Below are 26,592 nucleotides of genomic sequence, written 5' to 3'. Positions count from 1 at the left end.
TCGCAGTCACAGCGAAATCCACTGCAAAATGCTTCTCTTATGAGGAGGCCCAAAAGGTTTAAGAGTAACTTTAAACATTTTTACTATAATTTCATTAAAGACTATCCATTTTTCAATTTTTAATGAAACATTCCCTTTAGGTAAGACTAGGTTGAAAAGTGGAGGCTAGTGGAGTGGAGTGGAGGAGCTATTTATTTGCCCCATGCCATTATAGACATACACCTAAGCCAGTACTTTGGATACCCACCACCTCAGGTGTATATGTAAACCCCCTTTCGCCACAATCTAGTGAAAATTGGATAACTTATGCACCCAAATTTGACACGGACTGTTGAATTTTGTATTACAAATTTCAGCGAAATCGGATAAAAACCAGTAAGGAAAGGCAAAGTCGGGCGAAGCCGACTATATTATACCCTACACCACCGAGTATACGTAATACTTTTAATAGATAGCACTTATAACTGACAGAATTGAAAAATCAGCAATTACTTTTTGGGCAACCCAATAATCTGACTTTAGTCTTGCATACCTATTGAAATATCGAATAATGATGATGCACACGTTTTGAGATGTCAATTAAACCATCTCACGAAAAATTTTGTAGAGATCGGACCAAAATTATGGCTCTACAGCCTTAAAAGGCCATATCGGATGAAAAATATATATGGGAGCTATATCTAAATCTGGACCGATTTTTATGCTACTTTGCACTCATATGAGAACATTGAATAAAATGCTCAATGCCAAATTTTTTAAAGATGGGACCAAAATTGTTGCTACTACAGCTTTAAAAGGGCATATCGGATGAAAGATATACACGGGAGCTATATATAAATCTGATCTGATTATGATAAAATTTTGCACACATATTAGGACGTCATAGAAAGCACTTCGTGCCAAATTTTGTAGAGATCGGTCCAAAATTGTGCCTTCTACAGCCTTTATAGGTCAAATCGGACGAAAATTATATATGGGGAGCTATATCTAAATCTGAACCAATTTAGATGAAATTTTGCACACATATTGGGACTTCAAACGAAACATTTCATGCCACATTTGGTAGAGATCGCACCAAAATTGCAGCTCCTACAGTTTTAAAAGTCCATATCGGATGAAAGATATATAAGGGAGCTATATCTAAGTCTTAACCGATTTCAAAATAATTTGCAAGCATTTTGTTTCGTTAAAAAAAACACTTCGTGTCAAATTTGGTAAGGATCGGAGCAAAATTGTGCCTTCTACAGCTTTAAAAGGGCACATCGGATGAAAGATATATATGGGAGCTATATCTAAATCTGGACCGATTTTTTTTCACAATCAATAGCGTTTGTTCTTGGACCAAAAAAAAACACCTGTGCAAAATTTTGTGAAAATCGGACAACAAATGCGACCTGTACCTTGATTACAAGATGACATGGACAGACAGACAGACGGACGTAGCTTAATCGAAGTGAAGTGGAAGTGAATCTAAGCCAATCCGTATACTTATCGATGGGTCTAGCTCTTTTCCTTCTTAGCGTTGCAAACAAATGCACAAATCTATAAAGCCCTGAACCACAGTGGTGGTGCAGGGTATAATAAAGCCTTTATGTGCTTCAGACCCTCTATAGGCAGATCGCTCTGTTTCGAAGCTATGTCCAAATATTGTCCGATACAACCCATATTTGGGTCCTATGTTGGGAGGTGTAAAACTACCCACTGTTTAAAATTTTGGCGAAACCTGAAAAAAAATAAAGCTTATATGGGCTTCAGACCCTTTATCTGGAGATCGGTCTATATGACAGCCATAACTAAATATAGTCCGATCTGAGTAGTATATATAAGGGGGTTTTAGAACTTTGAGCATCGAGAGTATGAGTCATCGATGACGTCATAACCCCACCCCACCCCAAACCCCACCCCACCCCAAACCCCAAACCGCACCCCACCCCATTGATGACGTCATAACCGCACCCCACCCCACCCCATTGATGAGGTGATAACCGCACCCAACCGCAGCCGATCGTAGCGCAGGTGGCGACCGCAGGGGGGTATGTGGTCAGATGGCGGGCCGCCGGTTGAAATGTGTGGACGGACATTAGGGCGCAGATCGCAGGGCGCAGATCGCAGATCGCAGGGCGCAGATCGCAGGGCGCAGTGGCAGATTTCGATGATGACTCATCGCCCAACTTCAACTAGTGTTGGAGGGTGGGTGATGTAGATTGCTGACCGCAGGCTATAGTTTGGTTTGAGTGTGAGAGTTTATGATTAATGTTGAATGTTGTGTGACCACCACACTGGAGTGTGATGAAATAATTGTGGTCAGTGTAGTTCTATTTTTTCCCAGGAAGAACAAGAGTAAAAAATTATATTTGTTTTCGTATAAAAAGGGCAAACGGTTTCATATTGTAATCATTATATTAAAAATCATTTATTTAATCAAATTCAAAATTATTGTTATAAAAATGAGAGAATTTGTATGTAATATTTGTGAGAAAACTTACGAACATAATCAATCTTTGAATCGTCATTTGCGTTTACAACATTCAATTGAGTGTGTGAAATGTAATCAGAATTTTAGTACTTATCCAGAGCTTTTAAAGCATATGAAGTCAATGGACCACAATGAAAAAAAAGAGGAAAAAACGGTATACTGTGAAAATTGCAATTTAGCTATTCCAAAAAATCAGTGGAAGAATCATATCAGCACTAACACACACATCGATAAGTGTGTAAAATGGTTAGATAAGGATGTGTCTTGCTTTGGATCTAGCTTTCAAAATCGAATAGAAAGTTATAAAATAAAAAATAGTGAGATCAATAACTTGATACCCGAAAACTTTTTCAAATCAATTCAAGAAAAAGTAATCAATATAATTCAAAAGGCGTTGCAAAAGCATGAATCTATTAAATATAATTGTACACTACATTGTAATTATATTTTGATGAAAGAGAAAGCGGAAGATGAAATTAGTTTATTTACACATCACACAAAAATGTTGGTACTATCTCCCTCAAGTACACTGGAAGAAATTTTAAATCATTATATTGAAAATTGTAATGAAATAATTAAAAAAATGAGTGAATTCCAAGAACGAGATAGTGGATGGACTTTAATCGAAATAAAACATCTAGAGATCAACATCAACAAATATACATGTTTGAGAGGATCTCAATACATAAATCTTCCTCCCAAAATAAGGAATAAAAAGGCTTGCATCAATGTGCAAAACAATGATGTCTATTGTTTTAAATGGGCAATAATATCAGCATTAAATCCACTTCCAAAGGAAAAGAAACCACATAAATGTAGCAACTACAAAGTAACGGACATTAAGGCACACATTATAACATTGGAAAATAATATAATATTAAATTTTGAAAACATGGAATTTCCCCTTACCATAAATAAAATCAGAGTCTTTGAGTTGCAGAATCCTGATATAAGTATAAATGTGTTCGGTTTAGAGGATGCTAAGATTATAGGTCCTTACTATTTTACAGAAGCTGAGAAATCAACTCACATCAATCTTCTCCTAATAGAAGAGGATGATAAATTTCATTACATCTGGATAAAAAATATATCAAGGTAAAAATAATAAGATATTATTTTGATTACAATACAATACTAATTTATTAAAAAAATATATATATTTTTAGATTGTTGCGAAGTTCTATAACAAAGAATAAAAATAGGATTCATTTTTGTAACACCTGCTTAACTCATGTTTCTTCAAGTAGTAGACTAGAGAAACACAAACGTGAGTGTAAAAAGATGGTGACAACAATGCCATCAGATAAAGATAAAATACTTAAATTTAAGAATTTTAAACATAAATTAGATATTCCATTCTCAATTTTGGGGACACTATAAAATAAAAAAATAATTAAAAGAAAAAAATGGTTTTGTTTGTTTTGTTTTTTTCACAAGATATTATATTTATTAAAGAGAAATTGTATACATAAATGACCACAATTGTAAGTATTAAATTTTTGTTTTTGTTTATAATTGTATTCGATAGGTGGTTTTAAATAATTAATAATTTCCAACGGTGGTTGTAAATTACCAAAACTATCAAAATATTCCTTATAGTTGTAATTTTTGTAATAGGCAACCCAATGTGTTCCTGGCCCATTAGTTGTATCTAAATTAACTATTCCACATTCTTGTCGTAGTGGTTTGTTTGGTAATGAGTCACGCATAAAAACCCCTCTAAAGTGTTTCAATGGCTTGCAGTACTTAACCAAATCGATATCCGTCAATGGTCGATTGGGTAATCTACTTAGAAGTTTTTTGGAGCTGGTTTATAGTAAAGTCCATATCCTTTTTTATAAGGTTTAAGATATAATCCTTTTCCCATAGCAATTGATTCCATATATCTGTTATGACGAGTAGCTTCAGCTAATTGTTCTTTCCCATTTTTGATATCCTTAACTGCTTTTACAATAGCCGATCCTCCAGTTGCTAAACCTCCAAGGGCTGATAACGCAGTTAAAATTGGAACTATTGGTAGAAATCCACCAATTTTTGGTACTCGAATGACTCTTGGTACACCAATATTACTCTTCTTTTTATTTTTAAAACTTGAATGTACAACGTTTTTTGCAATTTTTACAGCATCATATATATTGTTAGGTTTCTTATCTTTTAATACTTTTAAAGTATTCTTAACTGTCGATGCAAATAATTTTTGCTTACATTGCTTTTTCTTCATTTTTCTTTTTGTTGTCATACCGAGTCCGAATTTAACTTTTGCTTTAAGTAAGTTTGTTACTAACCAAGCGTTTGCTCGTTCTTTCCAATTGCTATCTGTTGATTTAACTCTTTGCCAAGCTTTTTCTATTAAAACTTTATCAGCTTGATGACGAGAATGAATATCTTTATTTTGTGAGTATGCAATATCGTGTTCTCTACAAGCTGAATCCAATAAATTTATTCCTTTGTCTCCTTGTGCTAAACGTTGTGCTAACTTAGTTCCTGGTCCACAAAATTGATATCCAGGTAAATGCACTTCAAATGGAAGATTATTAATTAAGTTGTTTACCAATCCAAATCCAGTAACAGACTGTTTACATTTATTATAAATCTTGTAATTAATAACCATAATTTTTTTTTGATTATGTAGTGATAGGGTACACGATTTAAATGAAAATAAGAGTTTTTGTATATATATACTTAAATTTATATTGAAAAAGTTTAGTTAGCAATATGCGTTTAATAGAACAAACTAAACAGATTGCTGTGAAAAACATTGATAATGTCTGTTCACAGAAAAAAAGGATTGTACATAGTACTTTATTACCAAATTCTATACGTGCCCTTATAGTAGGCCCATCAAATTGTGGTAAAACAAATGTTATGATTAGTCTCATAGAAAGCCCTAATGGCCTCAAATTCAGGAATATATATATATATTCTAAATCTTTATATCAACCAAAATATCAATATTTAAAAAAATTGATTACTCCAATCAAAGGAATAAACCTATTCACATTCTCTGAAAATGAAAAAGTTATAAGTCCAGCCAAAGCAAATATGCATTCTATAATGGTATTTGATGATGTAATTTGCGATAAACAAAATACTATAAGGGATTATTTTTGTATGGGAAGACATAAACACATTGATTGTTTTTATTTATGTCAAACATATACAAGGATTCCTAAACACTTAATACGTGATAATGCAAACATGATTATCATATTTAAGCAAGATGAAATGAATATTAAACATATATATAATGATCATGTCTTGGGTGACATGACATTTAAAGATTTTTTAAAGCTTTGTAGTGAATGTTGGAAAGATAAATATGGATTTCTTATTGTGAGCAAGGATGATCCCATTGATAAAGGTCGATATCGCAAAGGATTCAATTGTTTTATTCAGTTATAATATAAATCAGATTGATAACAGATATAATGTAGATTATAAACAGAATAGAGAGCAGATTGGTGACAGAAAGAAAGCAGATCGGTAGCAGATATAAAGCAGATCGGTAGCTGATATAAAGCAGATCGGTAGCAGATGTAAAGCAGATCGGAAGCAGATGGATACATAACCAAAAAAAATAAAAAATAAATTATCCAATCATGAAGAGACACAATTTGTTGAAGGAAATTGTAAAAACACGAGCAGTATTGAAAGAAAAGTTAAAAAACATTAAACTTAATCAAATAGATAGGGATAATCTATTAGAAGATACATTTCAACCAATAACCAAACCTTTGAAGGATATTATAGGAAAACTAGATGAGAACAAAAAAGAAAGTAATCAGTATTCTAATAAATATAATGATAAAAATATTTATGATTATAATAAACAATATGAAGACGATGGAAAACTTGATAAAAACAATAAGGATGATGATGATGATGATGATAGCTTTATATCAGACATTTATAATGATGATGATGACTATATGTCTAGCAATGGACTTCAAATGAGAGATATTACCTCAAGTAATGATAATGAAAGATATAATAATCAACATTCATCAACAATATTTCCGAATATAGTAAATTCTACACATAAAGAAGATAATTCAGAAATAGAACAGATGGATATAGAGAAATTTTCACAAAAACGAAAATTTTCATCAGATGAAAATAACACTAATAAAAGGATAAGAAAAAATTATAATATTCCAGTTGATTTAAAGAGAAAAGATTATACACTAGAAAAATGTGGAGTGAATCGGAATGAGCTTAGAGAAAAATTAAAACGATCTAATGATAACAATCTCAGTTTATTTGACGATAACGATAATAAGCGGATGAAAAAATCACATCTATTTTCAAAACGAAAATGTGAATTTCAGTTAAATACTAATAAAAAACGTATAAAATTAACTAACAACAAAATCATAAATATAAATAAACGAAAAAGACCCTCACAATTAAATACTGATAGAAAACGTTTAAAATTGATTAATAACAACCAATTAAACTTGAATAAACGGAAAGGTGTTTCACAATTAAATCTTGATAGAAAACGTATAAAATTGAATAATGATATCTCATCAAAATTGAATAAACGAAAAGCTGTTACGCAATTAAATATTGATAGAAAGCGAATAAAATTGAGTAGTGATAATCTATCAGACATAAATGTAGCATCTTCATTACCCAACGTTCTACAAACACTTATCGATAATAGACAATTAGATAAAGTTTATGGATTTCATATAGATACAAATGGAAATATGTATTTTGGAAAAAATCAATTAAAATTTAATGGATGTAACTCTATTCAAATTGGGGAATCTATTTGGAAAATGTCTCCCGGACTATTTCAACTCATGTTTCACATTAAACCTCAACATTATACAAAGAAGGATTTAAATCAATATAAGGATATTTTGATGAAAACAAATGCTCATAAAAGAAATTATTCACCAGGAGAACAAATTAAGGGAACTCAAGCTTATAAATATCAATTTATAATAAAACGGTTATTTGATGTGAATTCAAATAGGATATCCAAAGGTAATGGATTGAGTTTGAAATCATTAGACAATCACAAACCAAATTATATATATTGGGATGACCCTAACGAATTGGTTGACAGATTAAGATTGCTCCTTTCATCTGAAGGTGTTGGTCACAACAATCACAAAAACGAAATTATTTCAATTGTTGAAGAATTGCGAGAAGCACATATTATTAAATAAAAAAATCAAAAATGTATACAATCAATAAATTTGGAGAGAGCGGAAGTAAAAACCAAGTCAACAATGCAATGCTAAAATTGAGTTTAGGTAGATCACTTGGAATTACTATTCACAACAATGCTTTAAACTTTCATGGGAAGAAAATAACTAATTTAAGTGCTCCCTCTGATCCTGATGATGCTGTAACAAAAATATTTTTGAAAAAAAAAATAGATAAAATCGAAAATAAAATCAAAAATCAGCAAGATGAAATACTTAGAAGATTCGAAGAATTACAGAACAAACTAAAAGAAGACATACATATAGAAAAAATGAAAGAATATATTTTCAAATGGGTTGAAGTGGAAAAAATTGTTCTAGAAAATAAAAAACATATTGAAGCTATAAACAGTGATTTAACTAAACTAAAAAGTGTGATTGATCAATTTAACAACAACTTGAGTACCAATTTGAATATTTTGAAAAATCATAATATTGAAGATACGAAAAAAATTATTGAAGATACTTTAAAAATAATAAATATCCGATTTGATTCCATCGAAGATTTTCTTTTTCAAAGTATTGGATATACTAGAAAAAATAAATATTTTAATTAAATATTTAAAATCAAAAATAAGATATAGTAGAGGGTATATAACATCAAAACAAAACAATTTTTACTTCAATCGACAACATCAATATGGAGCTTAACCAGGATAAGAGAGAAATTGTTAATGAACTACACAAGCAAGCACGAAAAAATTTTGGAAGGAGACGAGTGGTTATGAAGGGTATCGATGATTTGTGGCAAGCGGATCTTGTTGAAATGGGTAGTTATGTGAACTTTAACAGCGGATATCGATATCTTTTAACCGTTATAGATACATTCTCGAAAAAAGCTTGGGTTGAAGCAATAAAAAATAAAACAGCTCAAAGTGTAGTAAAGGCTATGCAGAAAGTTTTCAATCAAAGTAGTCGAAAACCCAAAAATTTACAAACTGATGATGGAAAGGAGTTTTTTAATAACAATTTTTCTCAACTTATGCAAACAAATCATATAAATCATTATTCAACATACAGCACTCTAAAAGCATCAATCATAGAACGATTTAATAGAACACTGAAAGGAAAAATGTGGAAAGAGTTTAGTTTTCGTGGAAATTATAAATGGATTGATATATATAAAAACCTAGTTAATATATATAATAACACATTTCATCGAACTATAAAAATGTCGCCGAATGATGTGAATTCCTTAAATGAGAAATCACTTTTAGATTCAGTCTACAACAACCTCAAGGTATTTAAAAGACCAAAGTTTAAAATCAATGATAATGTGCGAATAAGTAAATATAAACAACATTTTGAAAAAGGATATACACCAAATTGGACTACCGAAATATTTACAGTTAAATCTATTAAAAATACAAATCCTAATACATATATACTTAAGGACTATCAAGGAAGGGATATAGAAGGTGGTTTCTATGAATATGAGCTATCAAAAACCAAATTTCCACACACATATTTAGTGGAAAAAGTGATTAGAAGGAGAGGAAATAGACTTTATGTAAAATGGTTAGGATTTTCTTCAGAGCATAACTCTTGGATAAATGCTAATAATATTTCACAATAAAAGAATAATCAATTACATAAATCATTTATTCTAACGTCAACCGTAGAGATGTCGATAACATTAACCTTAAATGATGAAAAATCAGTACTTGTCGCCAACTACTTTCCACCAATAATTTTGAAACAAAGCTATGTTTGCGGTTTAATAAGTTTTGATACATATCACTCAATACCAAATGTTGATGAAGAGAACAATAAATTTCATATAGGTGGACATGAAATAACTATTCCTCTTGGATCATATGAATTTTCGAATATATCTGAGTTAATAACGGATGAATATCGCAAGCTTAATAAAAAAAATGGAAATCTTATTATGAAAGCAAATTACAATACACTTCAAACATATCTGAAGAGTACGCTTGATCCAATTTATTTTGATAAAGAAAACACTATTGGTTCATTATTAGGTTTTAGTAAAAGAGTACTTGAATCGAATGTTGATCACTATTCTGATAAAGTGATAGAAATTACAAAAGTAAACACTATAGTTATTGAGTGTAATATTGTAACAGGATCCTATATAAACAACAAGTCAGCGCACACTCTTCATCAGTTTTCACTCGTCGTTAGCCCAGGATATAAAATCACGGAAAATCCTACTAACGTTATATATCTACCTGTTAATACAAACACAATAAATACCATTGTTTTGAAAGTTGTTGATCAATCTGGAAAATTGATAAACTTTCGTGGGGAAAAAATTTCAATTAGATTACACTTGAAACCATCTAAAGAATGATAATATTTAACAAAAAGGAGGTATTTGCGGATATAACAATCACTCAACCATCAACTTTGAAGGGATACACAACTAAAATATCACATCACCACAACAGGAAACATAAAGGATTAAAAAGGAAAAAGAGAAATATTTTAAGTAAAACTAACCAAGAGTTCCTGGAAAGTTTGGGTTTCACACTAAAATAATAAAGGGTTGAGTTTAAAAATGAGTAACATTATTAATGTTTTACAAAAACCACAATTTGATAATGCTATAATAAGAAAGGAGTATCACAGCTATATATCATATTTACAATCATTTCAAAATAATGATGAAATTAGGATTTCCATTCAAAACCAAGACCTGTATGTCGTTCCTGGTGAGAGTTTTTTATACATTGAAGGTTTTGCAACAAAAGCGGACTCTACAGTATCAGCATCGATAAAGTTATTAAACAATTGCATAGCACACTTATTTGATGAGATAAGATATGAACTTAATGGTATAGAAATTGATCGTACACGTCATTTGGGTATAGCAACAGAAATAAAAAATTATGTATCATTAAATGAAAGCGAAAGTCGAAATCTAGTCAACGCAGGATGGGCTCCATTTAATACAGATGATCTTACTCTTGTGAGTGGATATTTTAATTTTTGTGTTCCACTGAAAATGCTTCTTGGATTTGCTGAAGATTTTGATAAAATTATAGTTAATGCTAAACATGAATTAATTTTATTGCGATCAAAAGATGATACGAATGTATTGAAATCTATCATTTCCAGTGAAACCTGTAAACTATCAATTTTAAATATTACATGGAAAGTTCCACATATTCAACTTGCTGATGTATACAAGCTGCAAATGCTTAAAGTAATTAATAACCGTCAACCACTAAATTTATCATTTAGAACATGGGATATGTATTATTATCCTGCAGTTCCATCGAATACAAAAGTTTTATGGAATGTTAAGCTTGCAAATGAAAATGAGCGACCACGTTTTCTTCTTTTAGGATTCAAAAGTAGTGAAAAAAAATTTATTCACTGTGATATAACAAACATTAAGGTTCATTTGAATTCTGATACATATCCATATGATGATCTTAACCTCAAGTTTGATAGGAACCGTTTCGCCCTACTTTATGATATGTATATAAAATTTCAACAAAGCTATTATACACGTGAACCGCAACCTCTATTAACGCGCGAAAAATTCAAGGGTGAAGCACCGATTATTGTTCTTGATGTAACACATCAAAATGAAACAGTAAAAACTGGCCCCATCGATATACGAATTGAATTGGAAACATCTAAAAATATATCACCGAACACATCTCTATACTGTTTAATTATTCATGATAAAATGTTTGAATATATACCTCTAACAAATGAAGTAAGAAAATTATTGTAAATGTAACTATATTTTTTATCTATAGAAATCATAAAATAAATAAAAAGCAAAAACAAACACAAACAAAATGATTTTTTTTATTAATAATGTAAAATTAATATATAGGTGAGTTGTTTAAATGTAAAGAGGGAGAGGTAGAATTATTGTTTAAATATAAAGAGGGAGAGGGAGAGGTAGAATTATTATAAATATAAAGAGGGAGAGGGAGAATTAATGTCGAGAAGAGAAAGAGAATTTTTATTTCGTGTTTGCTTTACATTTATAGAATATATAAGGTTGGGTATTTATACTACATTAATTAGTATCTCTCCAACACACCTCCAATAGTGTAGATATAAGAAAATAATAAATTAACATAATGAAATTATATTGGGTATTACTTTGTTTTGTTATACTTCATGTAACAATTCATAATTCATTATCATTGCCAGTTGTATTTGATTCCACAACTGATTCAGCGTTATCCATTACATCTGATCCTACAATCGACTTAAATTCAAAAACCGTTGAATTTAATTTAACACTACCAAACAAAGATATTCTTAAAGTAAATATTTCATTTGTTATGATGAAAGAAAGTGAAATATTAGAAAACAGAGATGATTTTTATATAAAAAATGAAACAGATGATGCAGACTTATCAACTAGCACCACTACAATAATTCCTATAGAAAGTGAAGAAAAATATTTTACTGTCGATGAAGCTATAGAAGCATTTCGCAAAAGGTTAATTACAAAAGAAGCAGATATTGGTGGTATACTGGATGCTGCAGAACCTTTTTATCGTCATTTTAATTTACAATATGAAGATTTAAATATACCAATCCGTTGTACTTATGATAGTAACTACATGTTACGTCAACTAAAAATAAGTTGTTTTGAATATCGTGAAATTGAACAAGAACGAATTTTAAGTAATGGTGAAATTGAGAAAGTTCGAGTTCAAGATCTCAAAAAACATTTAGAAAATATTGTAATAACTGATATTGAGAACTATACTCAAACATATAAAATGGAAATAAGTTAGAAAACAGCAATTAGTTCTCTTATATACATTGAATTGAATAGTAGTATGTATTTAAATAAATTAATATACGTTGTTGTTTTAATTATCATATATAGAATATATCCTAGTATTCAACAACAACAACAACAATACTATCCAATACCTTACAATAGATGTAATCAAAATCATCAATATGATAGATATAATACCAATCAAAATGCTATTTTTGATGGTGACACTAGTAAACGTATAGAATTTCGAATAAAACTATCAAATAATACAGGAGCAAGAGTATATTTATCAATTCAATTATTAAATAATGCAACAATCGATGAGTCACTAACAACAACAACAACACCGAGAAATAGTCAAACGGATAGACCTAAAATTTTTACTATTGATGAAGCCATTGAAGTATTTAGAAAAGACTTAATAGAAAAGGAAACTAATATTGGTGGGATCATTCAAAGTTCTACAGTATTCTACCGTCATTTCAACTTAAAATATGAAAATGTAGAAATTAGACTCATATGTAGCTATTACAGTAACTACACATACCGCAAACTCAACATTTATTGTTTTGAGTATAATGCTAATAAATTTGAGTATAATTACAAATATAATCAAAGTACGAATGAATTTAACCCATTATTTGAAAGGGAAGAAAATGGTATAAATATCAGGACGCTTGATCTTAATGATTATTTGCAAACGTTACACATGAGTATACAGTAGTTCTCACCGGAATAAGAAAAAAAGCAATATGATTAAAGAAATATATAATTTTTTAAAAACATTTACCAATATCGATTCCGAAGAAGATAAAAATAAATTAATTAATATAAAATCTCATCTGGAATTTGTGGATAGTTTAAAATGTAAAGAAAGTAAATTTGGTAACCACTATGACTGCTGTGTTTGGTCAAATGATAACGCACAATGTGGTCCAGATACATGTAATTGTATATTCTATGATATGGATAAAAGAAAGGGAGAGGCAGCTGCTGCGAAAATAATTAAAAATTATAAAAATATTTACAATACAGTTAAAAACAATCATTGTAATTTTAACAACCGATGAGTAAAAATGTCTAAAAACAATTTCATAATTATAGATGTTCAAGGTTTTTTCTTAAATAATAAATTTATTGCGAAGGAAATTTGTATTTTTGAACATAATCAGACAATTAAAAAGTTTATTATATACCCCCCTTGCAAATTTTCTTCCTTATCATTAAAGGAAAAGATTACAAATAACTGGCTTACGAAACATTTTCATGGGTTGAGATGGAATGATGGTAACATAATTTTTAAAGAATTTAACGATTATTTAAATAAATTTATAAAAAAACAAGAAAATCTAACAATATTTGTGAAAGGATGTGAAAAACAAAAATGGATAAAGCAATTAATAGAAGAAGATATAAATATAATAAATTTAGATGATGCTAACTGTTCAAACATATGTAATCTTTATAAAAATAATTTGCATATGAAAATTTGTAGTTATCATAAACAACACCCTAATTATAGATGTGCTGAAAAAAATGTTATTTTATTAAGTCAATTTATTAATGTTTTTTTAAAATAAAGCAAATAAAATAAAAACATATCGTTTTTTCTTTATTTAGGATATATAAGGCTATGTAATGTAAGTATACATTAGTTCCTTTTTTCATTTTGTTGGGGTAACTTCTCAAAGAAAATGATATTATCAACGAATATAAAATATCTATTAAAAGAATACAACTCCTACATTGATAAGGAACATAAACAATTTTTTGAAGAGATGATTGAAGAATTAAGGATATATAAAAATGTATATACTTCATTTATACAAACAACACATGGAATTCATACATGGGACTGCAAGCTGAACTCGATAGAAAATATAAATATTTGTAGTTGTATAATTAAATATAATCGTTACATCCTATTACAAAAACTCTACAATTTATACTATCGCATTCTTTGCAATAAAAGTGTAATCAATTCTTAACTTCAACTTGAATTTTTTTAATTTCCTTTACCGCAATTGGGTTTAGTAATATGTGTGGTATAGCAAATATTAATAAATATAAGTTAACCACCCTGTTCGCCCCTCTTCCTTAATGGAATGTTCATGGGCACATTTACATTGTTGCATTGCATTTGCATACGTTAACCACTATACCACCCTAGTACAGAAAACTTTTCAATTTATGTTATAGCAGCACTTTTGAGTTTGAGCTTTGTTATTTTCTTCACCACCATGATTTAAATTTAAAATTATGAGAAAGCATACCAGGCATTTGTGGAATTATATAAACGTGAAACCAATTATTAACTTCAACTTGAATTTTTTTAATTTCCTTTACCGCAATTGCGTTTAGTAATATGTGTGGTATAGCAAATATTTATAAATATAAATGATTGAAATTTTAAATTATGAGTAAGCATAGCAGGTATTATATGTTATCCACTGAAAACATGTTTACATAACACCCTAGTACAAAAACTGTTGCAGGCATATGTGGTACAGTATATTTTATAAATATATATTAACCACCATAACACCCTACCATAAAAACTTGAAACCAATTATTAATTTCAACTTGAATTTTTTTAATTTCCTTTACCGCAATTGCGTTTAGTAATATGTGTGGTATAGCAAATATTTATAAATATAAGTCAATCACTAAATCATCCTAGAACAGAAAACTTTTCAATTTTTATTATCGCAACACTTTTGAGTTTGAGCTTTGTTATTTTCTTCACCACAATGATTGAAATTTTAAATTATGAGTAAGCATAGCAGGTATTATATGTTATCCACTGAAAACATGTTTACATAACACCCTAGTACAAAAACTGTTGCAGGCATATGTGGTACAGTATATTTTTATAAATATATATTAACCACTATAACACCCTACCATAAAAACTTTTGAGTTTTGTGGAAATATATATTTTTTATAAATATATGTTAACCACTGAAACATTTTTATGAATTAAATTTAGCTCATGAAAAATAAATATTAACCACTATAAAAATTCTGAGTTTTGTGGAAATATATATTTTTTATAAATATATGTTAACCACTGAAACATTTTTATGAATTAAATTTAGCTCATGAAAAATAAATATTAACCACTATAAAAATTCTATATGAAAATGAATGTGTGTGTTTTAGATTTTTTTAATATAAATACAAAGAATTTTTCCAAGTCTTCATCAGAAAAGTTGTGAAAATCAAAATCTTTTCTTTTTAAATAAACTAAATTAAAAAATAAATAATAAGAGTTTATAAACAACTAAATAAAAAAATATACATAAATTAAAAAGATTTTTTTTCGGTTTTCAATTAAACTAAATTATATATTAAAAAAAAATTTTTGGTTGGGGTTAAATTTCCTTGGGCTTTTCTTTTTAAATAAACTAAATTAAAAAATAAATAATAAGAGTTTATAAACAACTAAATAAAAAAATATACATAAATTAAAAAGATTTTTTTTCGGTTTTCAATTAAACTAAATTATATATTAAAAAAATTTTTGGTTGGGGTTAAATTTCCTTGGGCTTTTCTTTTTAAATAAACTAAATTAAAAAATAAATAATAAGAGTTTATAAACTACTAAATATACATAAATTAAAAAGATTTTTTTTTCTCTTTATTATATATAAAAAATATTAAATTATTGATTCAAATACTAATTTATAATTAGTTTCGCTAATTTTTTCCTTTTTAATTGATAAGACTCCACTATTAAGATCAGCCATGGCCTCATCATTAATATTATTAAACTTCTCCGGCAGGAACATAATATGATCACTTAATTCAATCATCAAGCGCATGCCAAATTTAGTCATCTTCCTTTCAGCTTGATGTATGATGAAGTACTCATCGAAAGGCATGTTGTTAATGGACAAAATAGTCTTCTTGAAAGAAGCCTGCTCCGATATTTCCTTTAAGTTTGATCCCATAATAAATATTTTCTTAAATTTTGAGTTGAAAATCAAATTGCTACTACATGTTTACTAACAATTTGTTCAGCTTTTTATACAAAAAATTGCGTTAAAGGTTACCTCTCGGTACCAACCACAATTCTTTTTTTGCAGGATAACTATCGATACCAATCACATTTCTTATCACACTCCACTCTAATTATAAACAACTCAAACCACAATTCTTAACAATCATACACAATCATGCATAATCATTCTAATTTTAAACTACCCTCACCACAACTCTGGGCGATGAGTCATCATCGAAATCTGCCACTGCGCCCTGCGATCTGCGCCCTGCGATCTGCGATCTGCGCCCTGCGATCTGCGCCCTAATGTCCGTCCACACATTTCAACCGGCGGCCCGCCATCTGACCACATACCCCCCTGCGGTCGCCACCTGCGCTACGATCGGCTGCGGTTGGGTGCGGTTATCACCTCATCAATGGGGTGGGGTGGGGTGCGGTTATGACGTCATCAATGGGGTGGGGTGCGGTTTGGGGTTTGGGGTGGGGTGGGGTTTGGGGTGGGGTGGGGTTATGACGGGCGATGAGTCATCATCGAAATCTGCCACTGCGCCCTGCGATCTGCGATCTGCGCCCTGCGATCTGCGCCCTAATGTCCGTCCACACATTTCAACCGGCGGCCCGCCATCTGACCACATACCCCCCTGCGGTCGCCACCTGCGCTACGATCGGCTGCGGTTGGGTGCGGTTATCACCTCATCAATGGGGTGGGGTGGGGTGCGGTTATGACGTCATCAATGGGGTGGGGTGCGGTTTGGGGTTTGGGGTGGGGTGGGGTTTGGGGTGGGGTGGGGTTTGGGGTGGGGTGGGGTTATGACGTCATCGATGACTCATACTCTCGATGCTCAAAGTTCTAAAACCCCCTTATATATACTACTGATCTGTACTATATTTGGGTCGGATGTTAGGAGGCTTAAGACTGCGCACTATTCCAAATTTCAGCAAAATCGGATATAAACTAAAGCTTTTACGGCCTTCAGACCCCTAATCGGGAGATCGGTCTATATGACAGCCATATCTAAATATAGTCCAATCTGAACTATATTTGGGTCAGATACCAGGAGGCCTGAACCTACTTACTGTTTCAAATTTCAGCAAATTTCAGCGGATGAAAAATAAAGTTTTTATGTGCATTAGACCCTTAATCGGAAAATCGGTCTATAAAGCAGCTATATCCCAATATGGTCCGATCTGATCCATATTTGGGTCAGATGTCGGGAGGCCTAAAACTACTTACTGTTTCAAATTTCAGCAAAAAATGTTAGAGGTCATGGCAGAAGCCGTTGTACAAAATTTCAGCCAAATCCGATGATAATTAGGCCCTCTAGAGGCTCAAGAAGTCAAGGGCCCAGATCGGTTTATATGACAACTATATCAGCTTATGGGCCGATTCGAACCATACTTACCACAGTTGTTGGAATTCATAACGAAACACGTCATGTCAAATTTCAGCCAAATGAGATAGATATTGCCCCCTCTAAAGGCTCCAGAAGTCAAGGGCCCAGATCGGTTTATATGGCAGCTATATGAGGTTATGGACCGATTTGAAACATACTTAGCACAGTTGTTGGAAGTCATTAGGAAACACGTCATGCCAACTTTCAGCCTAATCGGATAGGAATTGCGCCCTCTAAAAGCTCAAAAAGTAAAGATCCCAGATCGGTTTATATTGCAGCTATATCAGGTTATAGACTGCTTTAACCAAATTTGGCACAGTTGTTGGAAGTCATAACAAAACGCATCATGCTAAATTTCAGCCAAATCGGTTAGTAATTAAGCCCTCTTGAGGCCCAATAAGTCAAGACCCGTCAGATCAGTTTATATGGCAGTTATATGAGGTCATAGACCAATTTGAACCATAATTGGCACAGTTATTTGAAATCATAACAAAACACCTCCTGCAAATTTTGAGTCACATCGGATAAGAATTGCATCCTCTAGTGACTCAAGAAGTTAAGATCCCAGATCGGCTTATATGGCAGCTATATCTAAACATGGACCCATATAACCCATTTAAAATCCCAACCGACCTCCTCCGAAAGTTAGCGTGCTTATACTATTGGGTTGCCCAAAAAGTAATTGCGGATTTTTTAAAAGAAAGTAAATGCATTTTTAATAAAACTTAGAATGAACTTTAATCAAATATACTTTTTTTACACTTTTTTTCTAAAGCAAGCTAAAAGTAACAGCTGATAACTGACAGAAGAAAGAATGCAATTACAGAGTCACAAGCTGTGAAAAAATTTGTCAACGCAATTACTTTTTGGGCAACCCAATATATGGGGTATTTGACGAACAGATCGAAGAGTTACAAACAGAATGACGAAATTAGTATACCCTCATCCTATGGTGGAGGGTATAAAAAGAAAATTTTAAGTTTGGAATTTCGTGCTACCTACAAAACTGTTTTCCATACCACTGCCATAAGTTGGTTCATGGTTCATCTCCTTCATACACTCCAAGACTGTTCGTGTCCTTATCATTTTACTGTCCATAAAGACGATCACTCTCGACAACCTCGCATTAGTACCACACCACTCCACGCATCCCTTGATTGCCCTACACATGCTATCACTTGCCGCACCGACCTAGCTTAAGTGAGCTCGTAGTCCTATGTATCCCGGTATGACACGAAAAGCTATTCTGACATCCTTCTTACTTGCTTTCAGTGATAGCCTCGTCCTCTAACGATTCGTATCACACCATAGGATTTTCGCCGTCCTAACGACTGTTTCGCTGTTCGACAGTGTTACATGCGCAATCGTCGGCCACGCCATTAAATCGGACTGCGTCAACCCAAAAGGCTTCGGATTAACCAAGTTTATCGACGACAGTTCTTTGGCCTTCACTGTCAAATCGTCTGCCCTTTCATTCCCCCTTACTCCGCTATGGCCCGGCAACCAAACGATGGGGATTGTGACATCCTCAGAGAAGGCGTTAATCTCCTTCTTACACTCCAAGACTGGTGGCCACTGTTGCGCAGAAGTTAGCGTATCCATCAATGACGCTGAACGCCTGGGTTCGAATCTTAACGAGATCACCAAAAAAAATTGTTTGAGGTGGTTTTCCCTTCCTAAAGCTGGCAAAATTTGTGTACTATGCCATGTAAAACTTTTCTCCAAAGAGGTATCGCACTGCGGCACGCCGCCTGAACTCGGCCATCAAAAGGAGGCACCTTATCATTGAGTTTAAACTTGAATCGGCCTGCACTCATTGATATATGAGAAGTTTGCCCCTGTTCCTTAGTGGAATGTTCATAGGAAAAATTTGCAATTACACTCCAAGACTGTTCGTGACCTTACCGTCCTGGTTGTTATTGCCATTATGGCCATTTTACTGTCCGTAAAGATGTTCACACTCGACGTCATCGCGTTGGTATCACACCAACTCAGGCAATCTATGATCGCCCGGATCTCCGCCTATGGGACGGTATTATGGTCAGGCAGTCTAAAACAGAACGCAGTCCCTCAATGTAGACCCCCAGGCCCACTCTGTCCTCTAGCTTTGATCCATCGGTGTAACATAACCTTCCAGATGGCAATACTAGGGTTCCGTTAGACCAAGACAGTGCCGATAGTAGCAGTGCTTCGCACCCGACCTCTAGTGACGTCTCAGGTATCCGAACGGAAACCTCATCCATTCCTTCCAAGTTTCCAATCGTCGCCTCATATATACAGCGATGGTATGAGCTGCTCCCATCCACAATCCACAGGCCCACTCTGTCCTCTAGCTTTGATCCATCCGTGTAACATGATCTTCCACAAGGCAATACTAGGGTTCCGTCAATCCAAGACTGTGCCGATGGCAGCAGTGCCTCGCACTCGACTTCTAGGTTCATCTCAGGTATCCGATGGGAAACCTCTTCCCTTTCAGGTTTCCTATCGTCGCCTCGATTATACCGCGATGGTATGAGCTGCTCCCATCCTCAATCCATTCTCCCATCGCTTTAAGTCTCATAGCCGTAGTGGCCTCACACTTAATCTGTATATCAATGGATCGGATCTCTAGAATAGTCTCCAGTTTTCTAGTGGACGTGGTCCTCATCGCCCCGCCTATGCCAAGACAACATGTTCTCTGAACTTGTTGTATGGTTCTAACGTTGCACTTTTTCTCCATATCAGTCCGACAAGCTACTGGGGCGTTAGTAAGTATTGGTCTAATCACGCTTCAGCAGATCCAGTGGACTATCAACGGATTCAGGTCCCATTTCGAGCCTACGGCCCGTCTACATAGTGCCCAACATATGTGAGCCTTCTCAGAACGCTCCTGAATGTGACACTCCCAATTAAGTTTCACTCCTTAGTATTTGACCTTGTCAGATATCGAAATCGTTTTATTGAGGAAACGTGGTGCATCAAATTGGCCCATCTTCGTCTTCGTCGTGAACAGGCACATTTCTGTCTTCTCTGGGTTAACATTAAGACCCCTGGGTATAGATCAGACATATACAAGGCCCTTTCGGCCCTTCTACAGAGCTGGTTCGGATCCTTAACCCTAAGAAGTATTATAACATCGTCTGCATAGCAGACGGGTTCAAATTCCTCCTCAGTAGTGGCGATAAAATGCCCCCCTGTGGCGTGCCCTGTGCCACTTTCTCCCTTATAATTATGTCATGGGACCGGCAATTTATCCACCTGTTCCTTAGCATATGATTTATACCGTCTATAAGGGCCCGGTTCACCCGGTCTATTAGTCTAGCGATTGGATCAATGTGTCGGTCCGCACATTATTGCCAATGTGTACGTTTTGCCGTCGAAGGATTCTTCTATTTTATGCACAATCCCTAGCAGAGCAATCTCCACCAGCAGTCTTCCCTTGACACAGACATGCTGTTTGTATTTTTAAGCAGTTCGCTGGATGTCCTTCTCTGAATCATGGAGTCCGCAATGCGTTCCATGGTTTTGAGTAGAAAGGACGTAAGGCCAGAAAGCCAAGTTGGTAGCGTGTCCGGATTGCCAGTGCAGGGGTCGTGGGTTCGATTCCCACTAGATACCTTGGTATGTTGCTAATGTGGTATCACAATGGACGAAAATTGTCGTAGTGAGTCTGTAAAAGACTGCCACCTATACCTAACCTAACCTGGTGTCCATCAGATTTCTTTCTTAATGAGCTTGGTGTCCCCTATCTACGATCTTATCACATATCAATGTGAGAAGAGTGCAGTCCTATTCAAGTTTTAAGCTCAATGAAATCGGGCCTCCTTTGTATGCCGAGTCCGAAAGATGTGCCGCTTAGAGACACCACTTCTTAGAGAAGTGGCTGGATACCTTACAAATGTGGCCAGCATTTGTAAGGGGAGAACCACCGCGAAAATTCTTTTCTGATTATCACTACGCGATTTGAATCTAGGCGTTTGTCGACATAGTCGAACATACCAACCTCTACGCCAAGGTGGCCTCCACGGGGTATTATAATTTTGTGCTTCTGTTTGAAACGCTAAGAATGAGAAGAGCTTAGTAAGACGATTGGCTCAGAACTATTTTTATACCCACCACCGACGGATGGGGGTATATTCATTTTGTCATTCTGTTTGCAACACATCGAAATATCCATTTCCGACCCTATAAAGTTTACATATTCTTGATCAGCGTAAAAATCTAAGACGATATAGACATGTCCGTCCGTCTGTCTGTTGAAATCACACTACAGTCTTCAAAAATAGAGATATGGAGTTGAAACTTTGCACAGATTCTTTTTTTGTCTCTAAGCAGGTTAAGTTCGAAGATAGGCTATATCGGACTATATCTTGATATAGCCCCCATATAGACCGATCCGCCGATTTAGGGTCTTAGGCCAATAAAAAACACATTTATTATCCGATTTTGCTGAAATTTGGGACGGTGAGTTGTGTTGGGCCCTTCAACTTCCTTCATTAATTTGGCTCAGATCGGTCAAGATTTGGATATAGCTGCCATATAGACCGATCCTTCGATTTAGGGTCATAGGCCCATAAAAGCTGCATTTATTATACGATTTTGCTGAAGTTTCAGACAGTGCGCTGTCTTAGGACCTCTGACATCCTCCGTCAATATGGCTCCGATCGGTCCAGATTTGGATATAGCTGCCATATAGACCGATCTTCCGATTTAAGGTTTTAGGCCCATAAAAGCCACATTTATTATCCGATTTTGCTGAAATTTTGGACAGTGAGTTGTGTTGGGCCCTTCAACGTCCTTATTAATTTGGCTCAGATCGGTCCAGATTTGGATATAGCTGCCATATAGACCGATCCTCCGATTTAGGGTCATAGGCCCATAAAAGCTGCATTTATTATCCGATTTTGCTGAAATTTGGGACGGTGAGTTGTGTTAGGCCCTTTAACATCCTCCGTTAATATGGTTTAGATCGATTCAGATTTGGATATAGCTGCCATATAGACCGATCCTCCGATTTAAGGTCTTAGGCCCATAAAAACCACATTTATTATCCGATTTTGCTGAAATTTGGGACGGTGAGTTGTGTTAGGCCCTTTAACATCCTCCGTCAATTTGGCTCAGATCGGTTCAGATTTGGATATAGCTGCCATATAGACCGATCCTCCGATTTAAGGTCTTAGACCCATAAAAGCTGCATTTATTATCCGATTTTGCTGAAATTTGGGACAGTGCGCTGTCTTAGGACCTCCGACATCCTCCGTCAATTTGATTCGATTTAGCAATATCCGTCTGTCTCTCTGTCTATGTGTTTGTCTGTCCTGCTGTCTGACCGTCTGTCTGTAGGTCTGTTCGTTCGTGCTTCTGTCTGTCCGTCTATTCGTTTTTCTGCTCGTCTGCCTGCCTGTCTGTCTATCCGTTTTTCTGCCTACCTGCCTTGTTGCTTGTGTTTATTTTTCCTTTTTTAATTTTATCAATGAAAAAGTTTTTAGTTCCTCTAGGCCCTTAGATCAACTTGAAAATGTTTAATTAAAATATAACATTATTTCAAATCAGCGTCCTAGATATCAAACGTAGCATGGATCAAAACTTGCAACAAAAAAAAATCCCCTACTCAACCACCACATAACCGCAAGTTTTTTTTGCCATATTTCATAAGCAAGTTTTCCACTACATTTGTATTAAGTGCATCAACACCAGCTCTTAACAACAATTCAATAACAGCCATTAAACGCTGGCTGTTTATGCAGAAAAAAAATATGTAGGAAATAGAGTCAAGTGCTTGGTGAAGCAAGAACAGAAGCTGGAGTAGTTGCCAATGGCCGCAGCTCCAGCTGCAGCCGTAGCGCAGCATGAAACACATGAAACCAATGCAGAATTGGTTTTTTTTGAGGTAGTTGTAAATAACTCTGGTTGCAATTAATTAAAGATATATAAAGTAATAAAATGCATGTTTTTTCTTTGTATTTTGTATGCGTGTGTGTTGTGGTAGTAGTGAACACTTGATGATAACTACTCTTCAGCTCGTGTTAACAACAATTTTGTATTTTTTTTAGATGCAGCTACTTAACAACAAATAAATTGGGTCAAAATATGATAATGATACAAAAGAACAAAATTTAACAAATTAATCGAAAAGTTTTTATTGATAACCAACTATGTGGGCAGAGAACTGCGAAAATGAGTGAAAAATTTAAAGCAGTTGGAATGGGTCTAATAGATAACTGAGTGGAAAACTTGCAACAAAATTTTATTGCAGCTAATATAGAATAAACTATGTAAGGTAGAGCAAAAAATGGATGGCGCCTTTTATAAAACACCCTACATTTTCCCCTATGTGTAATTTGGGCGATATCACGATATGGCCTTTATATCTATGCTTGAAAACGATTATGCTGGATTTTCCCAGACAGATGAAAATTTATGTTGGAGCTATTGGTAAATCTGATAAAAAGTACTGTACAACTATTCCTATTAGCACCTATTGGAGCTACGATATCCCTGGTAACAGAAGTTACAAAGGCTTCTAAACGGATGGTTCAAAACTAAACGACCGGGTGGGCTTTGGGGTGTACTCTACAGATCTAGAACTGGTCATATAGAAAAGGGTACCCGACCACTGCAGTGTGTATCAAGCAGAGATCCTTGCATTTAAGAAGTGGTGGAATGGCTAAGTTATAATGTCATTACGGCGATGGGCATAAATATCTTCTCTGAACAAAAAAACCGCCCTTGAATGTCGCAGATCTCTCAACGAGATGGCTGAACAGTTCAAAATTCAACTGTTCTGGGTGCCGGGCCACAGAAATATCCCAGGGAATTCTAAAGCAGACGAGCTTGCGAGACTAGAAACTACCTCACACATTCTAGGGATATTGGAATCTGTGGGTATGCCTCTAGCGGCATGTAAGCTAAGTTTTCAGAACCAGGCCGAAGGACATCGAATGATAGATGGTTAAAACAATGTGGCATAATCTATTGAGTTGCCCAAAAAGTAATTGCGGATTTTTCATATAGTCGGCGTTGACAAATTTTTTCACAGCTTGTGACTCTGTAATTGCATTCTTTCTTCTGTCAGTTATCAGCTGTTACTTTTAGCTTGCTTTAAAAAAAAAAGTGTAAAAAAAGTATATTTGATTAAAGTTCATTCTAAGTTTTATTAAAAATGCATTTACCTTCCTTTAAAAAATCCGCAATTACTTTTTGGGCAACCAATAGATTTAGAGAGGTCTACCGCTTTGCTGTCATTGGCTAGAACAGACGTCTCAGTCATTGCGTCCGTCATGGCAGGTCACTGTCTAATCGGAAAACATGCTATCAGCCTGAAGGTTGCCAACAACGACTTTTGCAAAAGCAGTGAGTACATCGAGGAAGAAGAGACTAAAGAACACATTCTGTGTGTGTGTCCCGCACTAGCAGTCAGAAAGAGTTCCACTTAAGGTTCTCATTTCTTTGAGAACCTGTCTGATTTAGCGGATGTGAATATTCGCAAAGCTGTTGGGCTTTTTAGAGCGATCTGAATGGTTCAACGGTAGTAACAAGAAGGCATCTTTCCTTTCTCTATTTCTGTGGCATCACAATGGACGAAAACATCTAAGTGAGTCTGATGGCAGACTGACACTTAAACTTAACCTAAACTAAACTTTATAAATCTGACCCGATATCCAGCAAATTCCATACACGTAGTGGAAGTCATAAAAGAAGACATTGTTGTTAAATTAGCACAAATCGGACGAAATGTGGAAGATATTTCAAAATCTGATTCTCACTAAGCACGTGGAAAGCGTAGTGCAAAATTTTGAGATGTTCGGATAGTGGAGATAATGTAGACCTCAAGCGGTCTTTTTTATACCCACCACCGAAGGATGGGGGTATATTCATTTTGTCATTCCGTTTGCAACACATCGAAATATCCATTTCCGACCCTATAAAGTATATATACTCTTGATCAGCGTAAAAATCTAAGACGATCTAGACATGTCCGTCCGTCTGTCTGTTGAAATCACGCTACAGTCTTCACAAATAGAGATATTGAGCTGAAATTTTGCATATAGTTTTTTTTTTTTGTCCATAAGCAGGTTAAGTTCGAAGATGAGCTATATCGGACTATATCTTGATATAGCCGTCATATAGACCGATCCGACGATTTAGGGTCTTTGGCCCATAAAAGCCACATTTATTATCCGATTTTGCTAAAATTTGAAACAGTTACTTTTGTTAGACCCTTCGACAGCCTCCGCCAATTTGGGCCAGATCGGTCCAGATTTGGATATAGCTGCCATATAGACCGATCCTCCGATTTAGGGTCGTAGGCAAATAAAAACCACATTTAACATCCGATGTTGCTGAAATTTGGGACAGTGAGTTATATTAGGCCCATCGACATCCTTTGTCAATTTGGCTCAGATCGGTCCAGATTTGGATATATCTGCCATGTAGACCGATATCTCGATTTAAAGTCTTGGCCCCATAAAAGGCGCATTTATAATCCGATTGCACTGAAATTTGACACAGTAACTTATGTTAGGTTTTTTGACATCCATGTCGTATATAGTTCAGATCGGTTTATTTTTAGATATAGCTAGTGTACTTATTAGTATATGGTCCAAATCGGAACTTATTTTGATATAACTGATTTGGGACATAAGGTATGAAATTTTCACCGAATTTTGATGAAAGATGGTTTACATATTTACCCGAGGTGGTGGATATCCAAAGTTCGGCCCGGCTGAACTTAACGCCTTTTTACTTGTTGTGGAGATTTTTGAGCACTATTCAATAAAACGCAAACAATT

At 34.2% G+C, this 26,592-nt stretch overlaps 2 protein-coding genes across 2 annotated transcripts; both read left to right on the top strand.

The window, feature by feature from the left end:
• Positions 1-1,949: 1,949 nt before the first annotated feature.
• LOC131994837 (uncharacterized) lies at positions 1,950-3,856 on the top strand. Its single transcript, XM_059361759.1, has 3 exons — positions 1,950-3,429; positions 3,487-3,571; positions 3,643-3,856. Exons 1-3 carry the CDS (start codon positions 2,247-2,249, stop codon positions 3,854-3,856), a joined length of 1,482 nt encoding a protein of 493 aa, XP_059217742.1. The 5' UTR covers positions 1,950-2,246.
• Positions 3,857-10,219: 6,363 nt separating this feature from the next.
• LOC131994836 (uncharacterized) lies at positions 10,220-11,407 on the top strand. The gene has a single exon (XM_059361758.1). It carries the CDS (start codon positions 10,220-10,222, stop codon positions 11,405-11,407), a length of 1,188 nt encoding a protein of 395 aa, XP_059217741.1.
• Positions 11,408-26,592: the final 15,185 nt, after the last annotated feature.

This window comes from Stomoxys calcitrans, chromosome 2 (genome assembly GCF_963082655.1).
Source record: "Stomoxys calcitrans chromosome 2, idStoCalc2.1, whole genome shotgun sequence".
Taxonomy (NCBI): Eukaryota; Metazoa; Arthropoda; class Insecta; order Diptera; family Muscidae; genus Stomoxys; species Stomoxys calcitrans.
The sequence above is the reverse complement of the archived record's forward strand: the minus strand, read 5'-3'. Positions and strand labels throughout refer to the sequence as shown.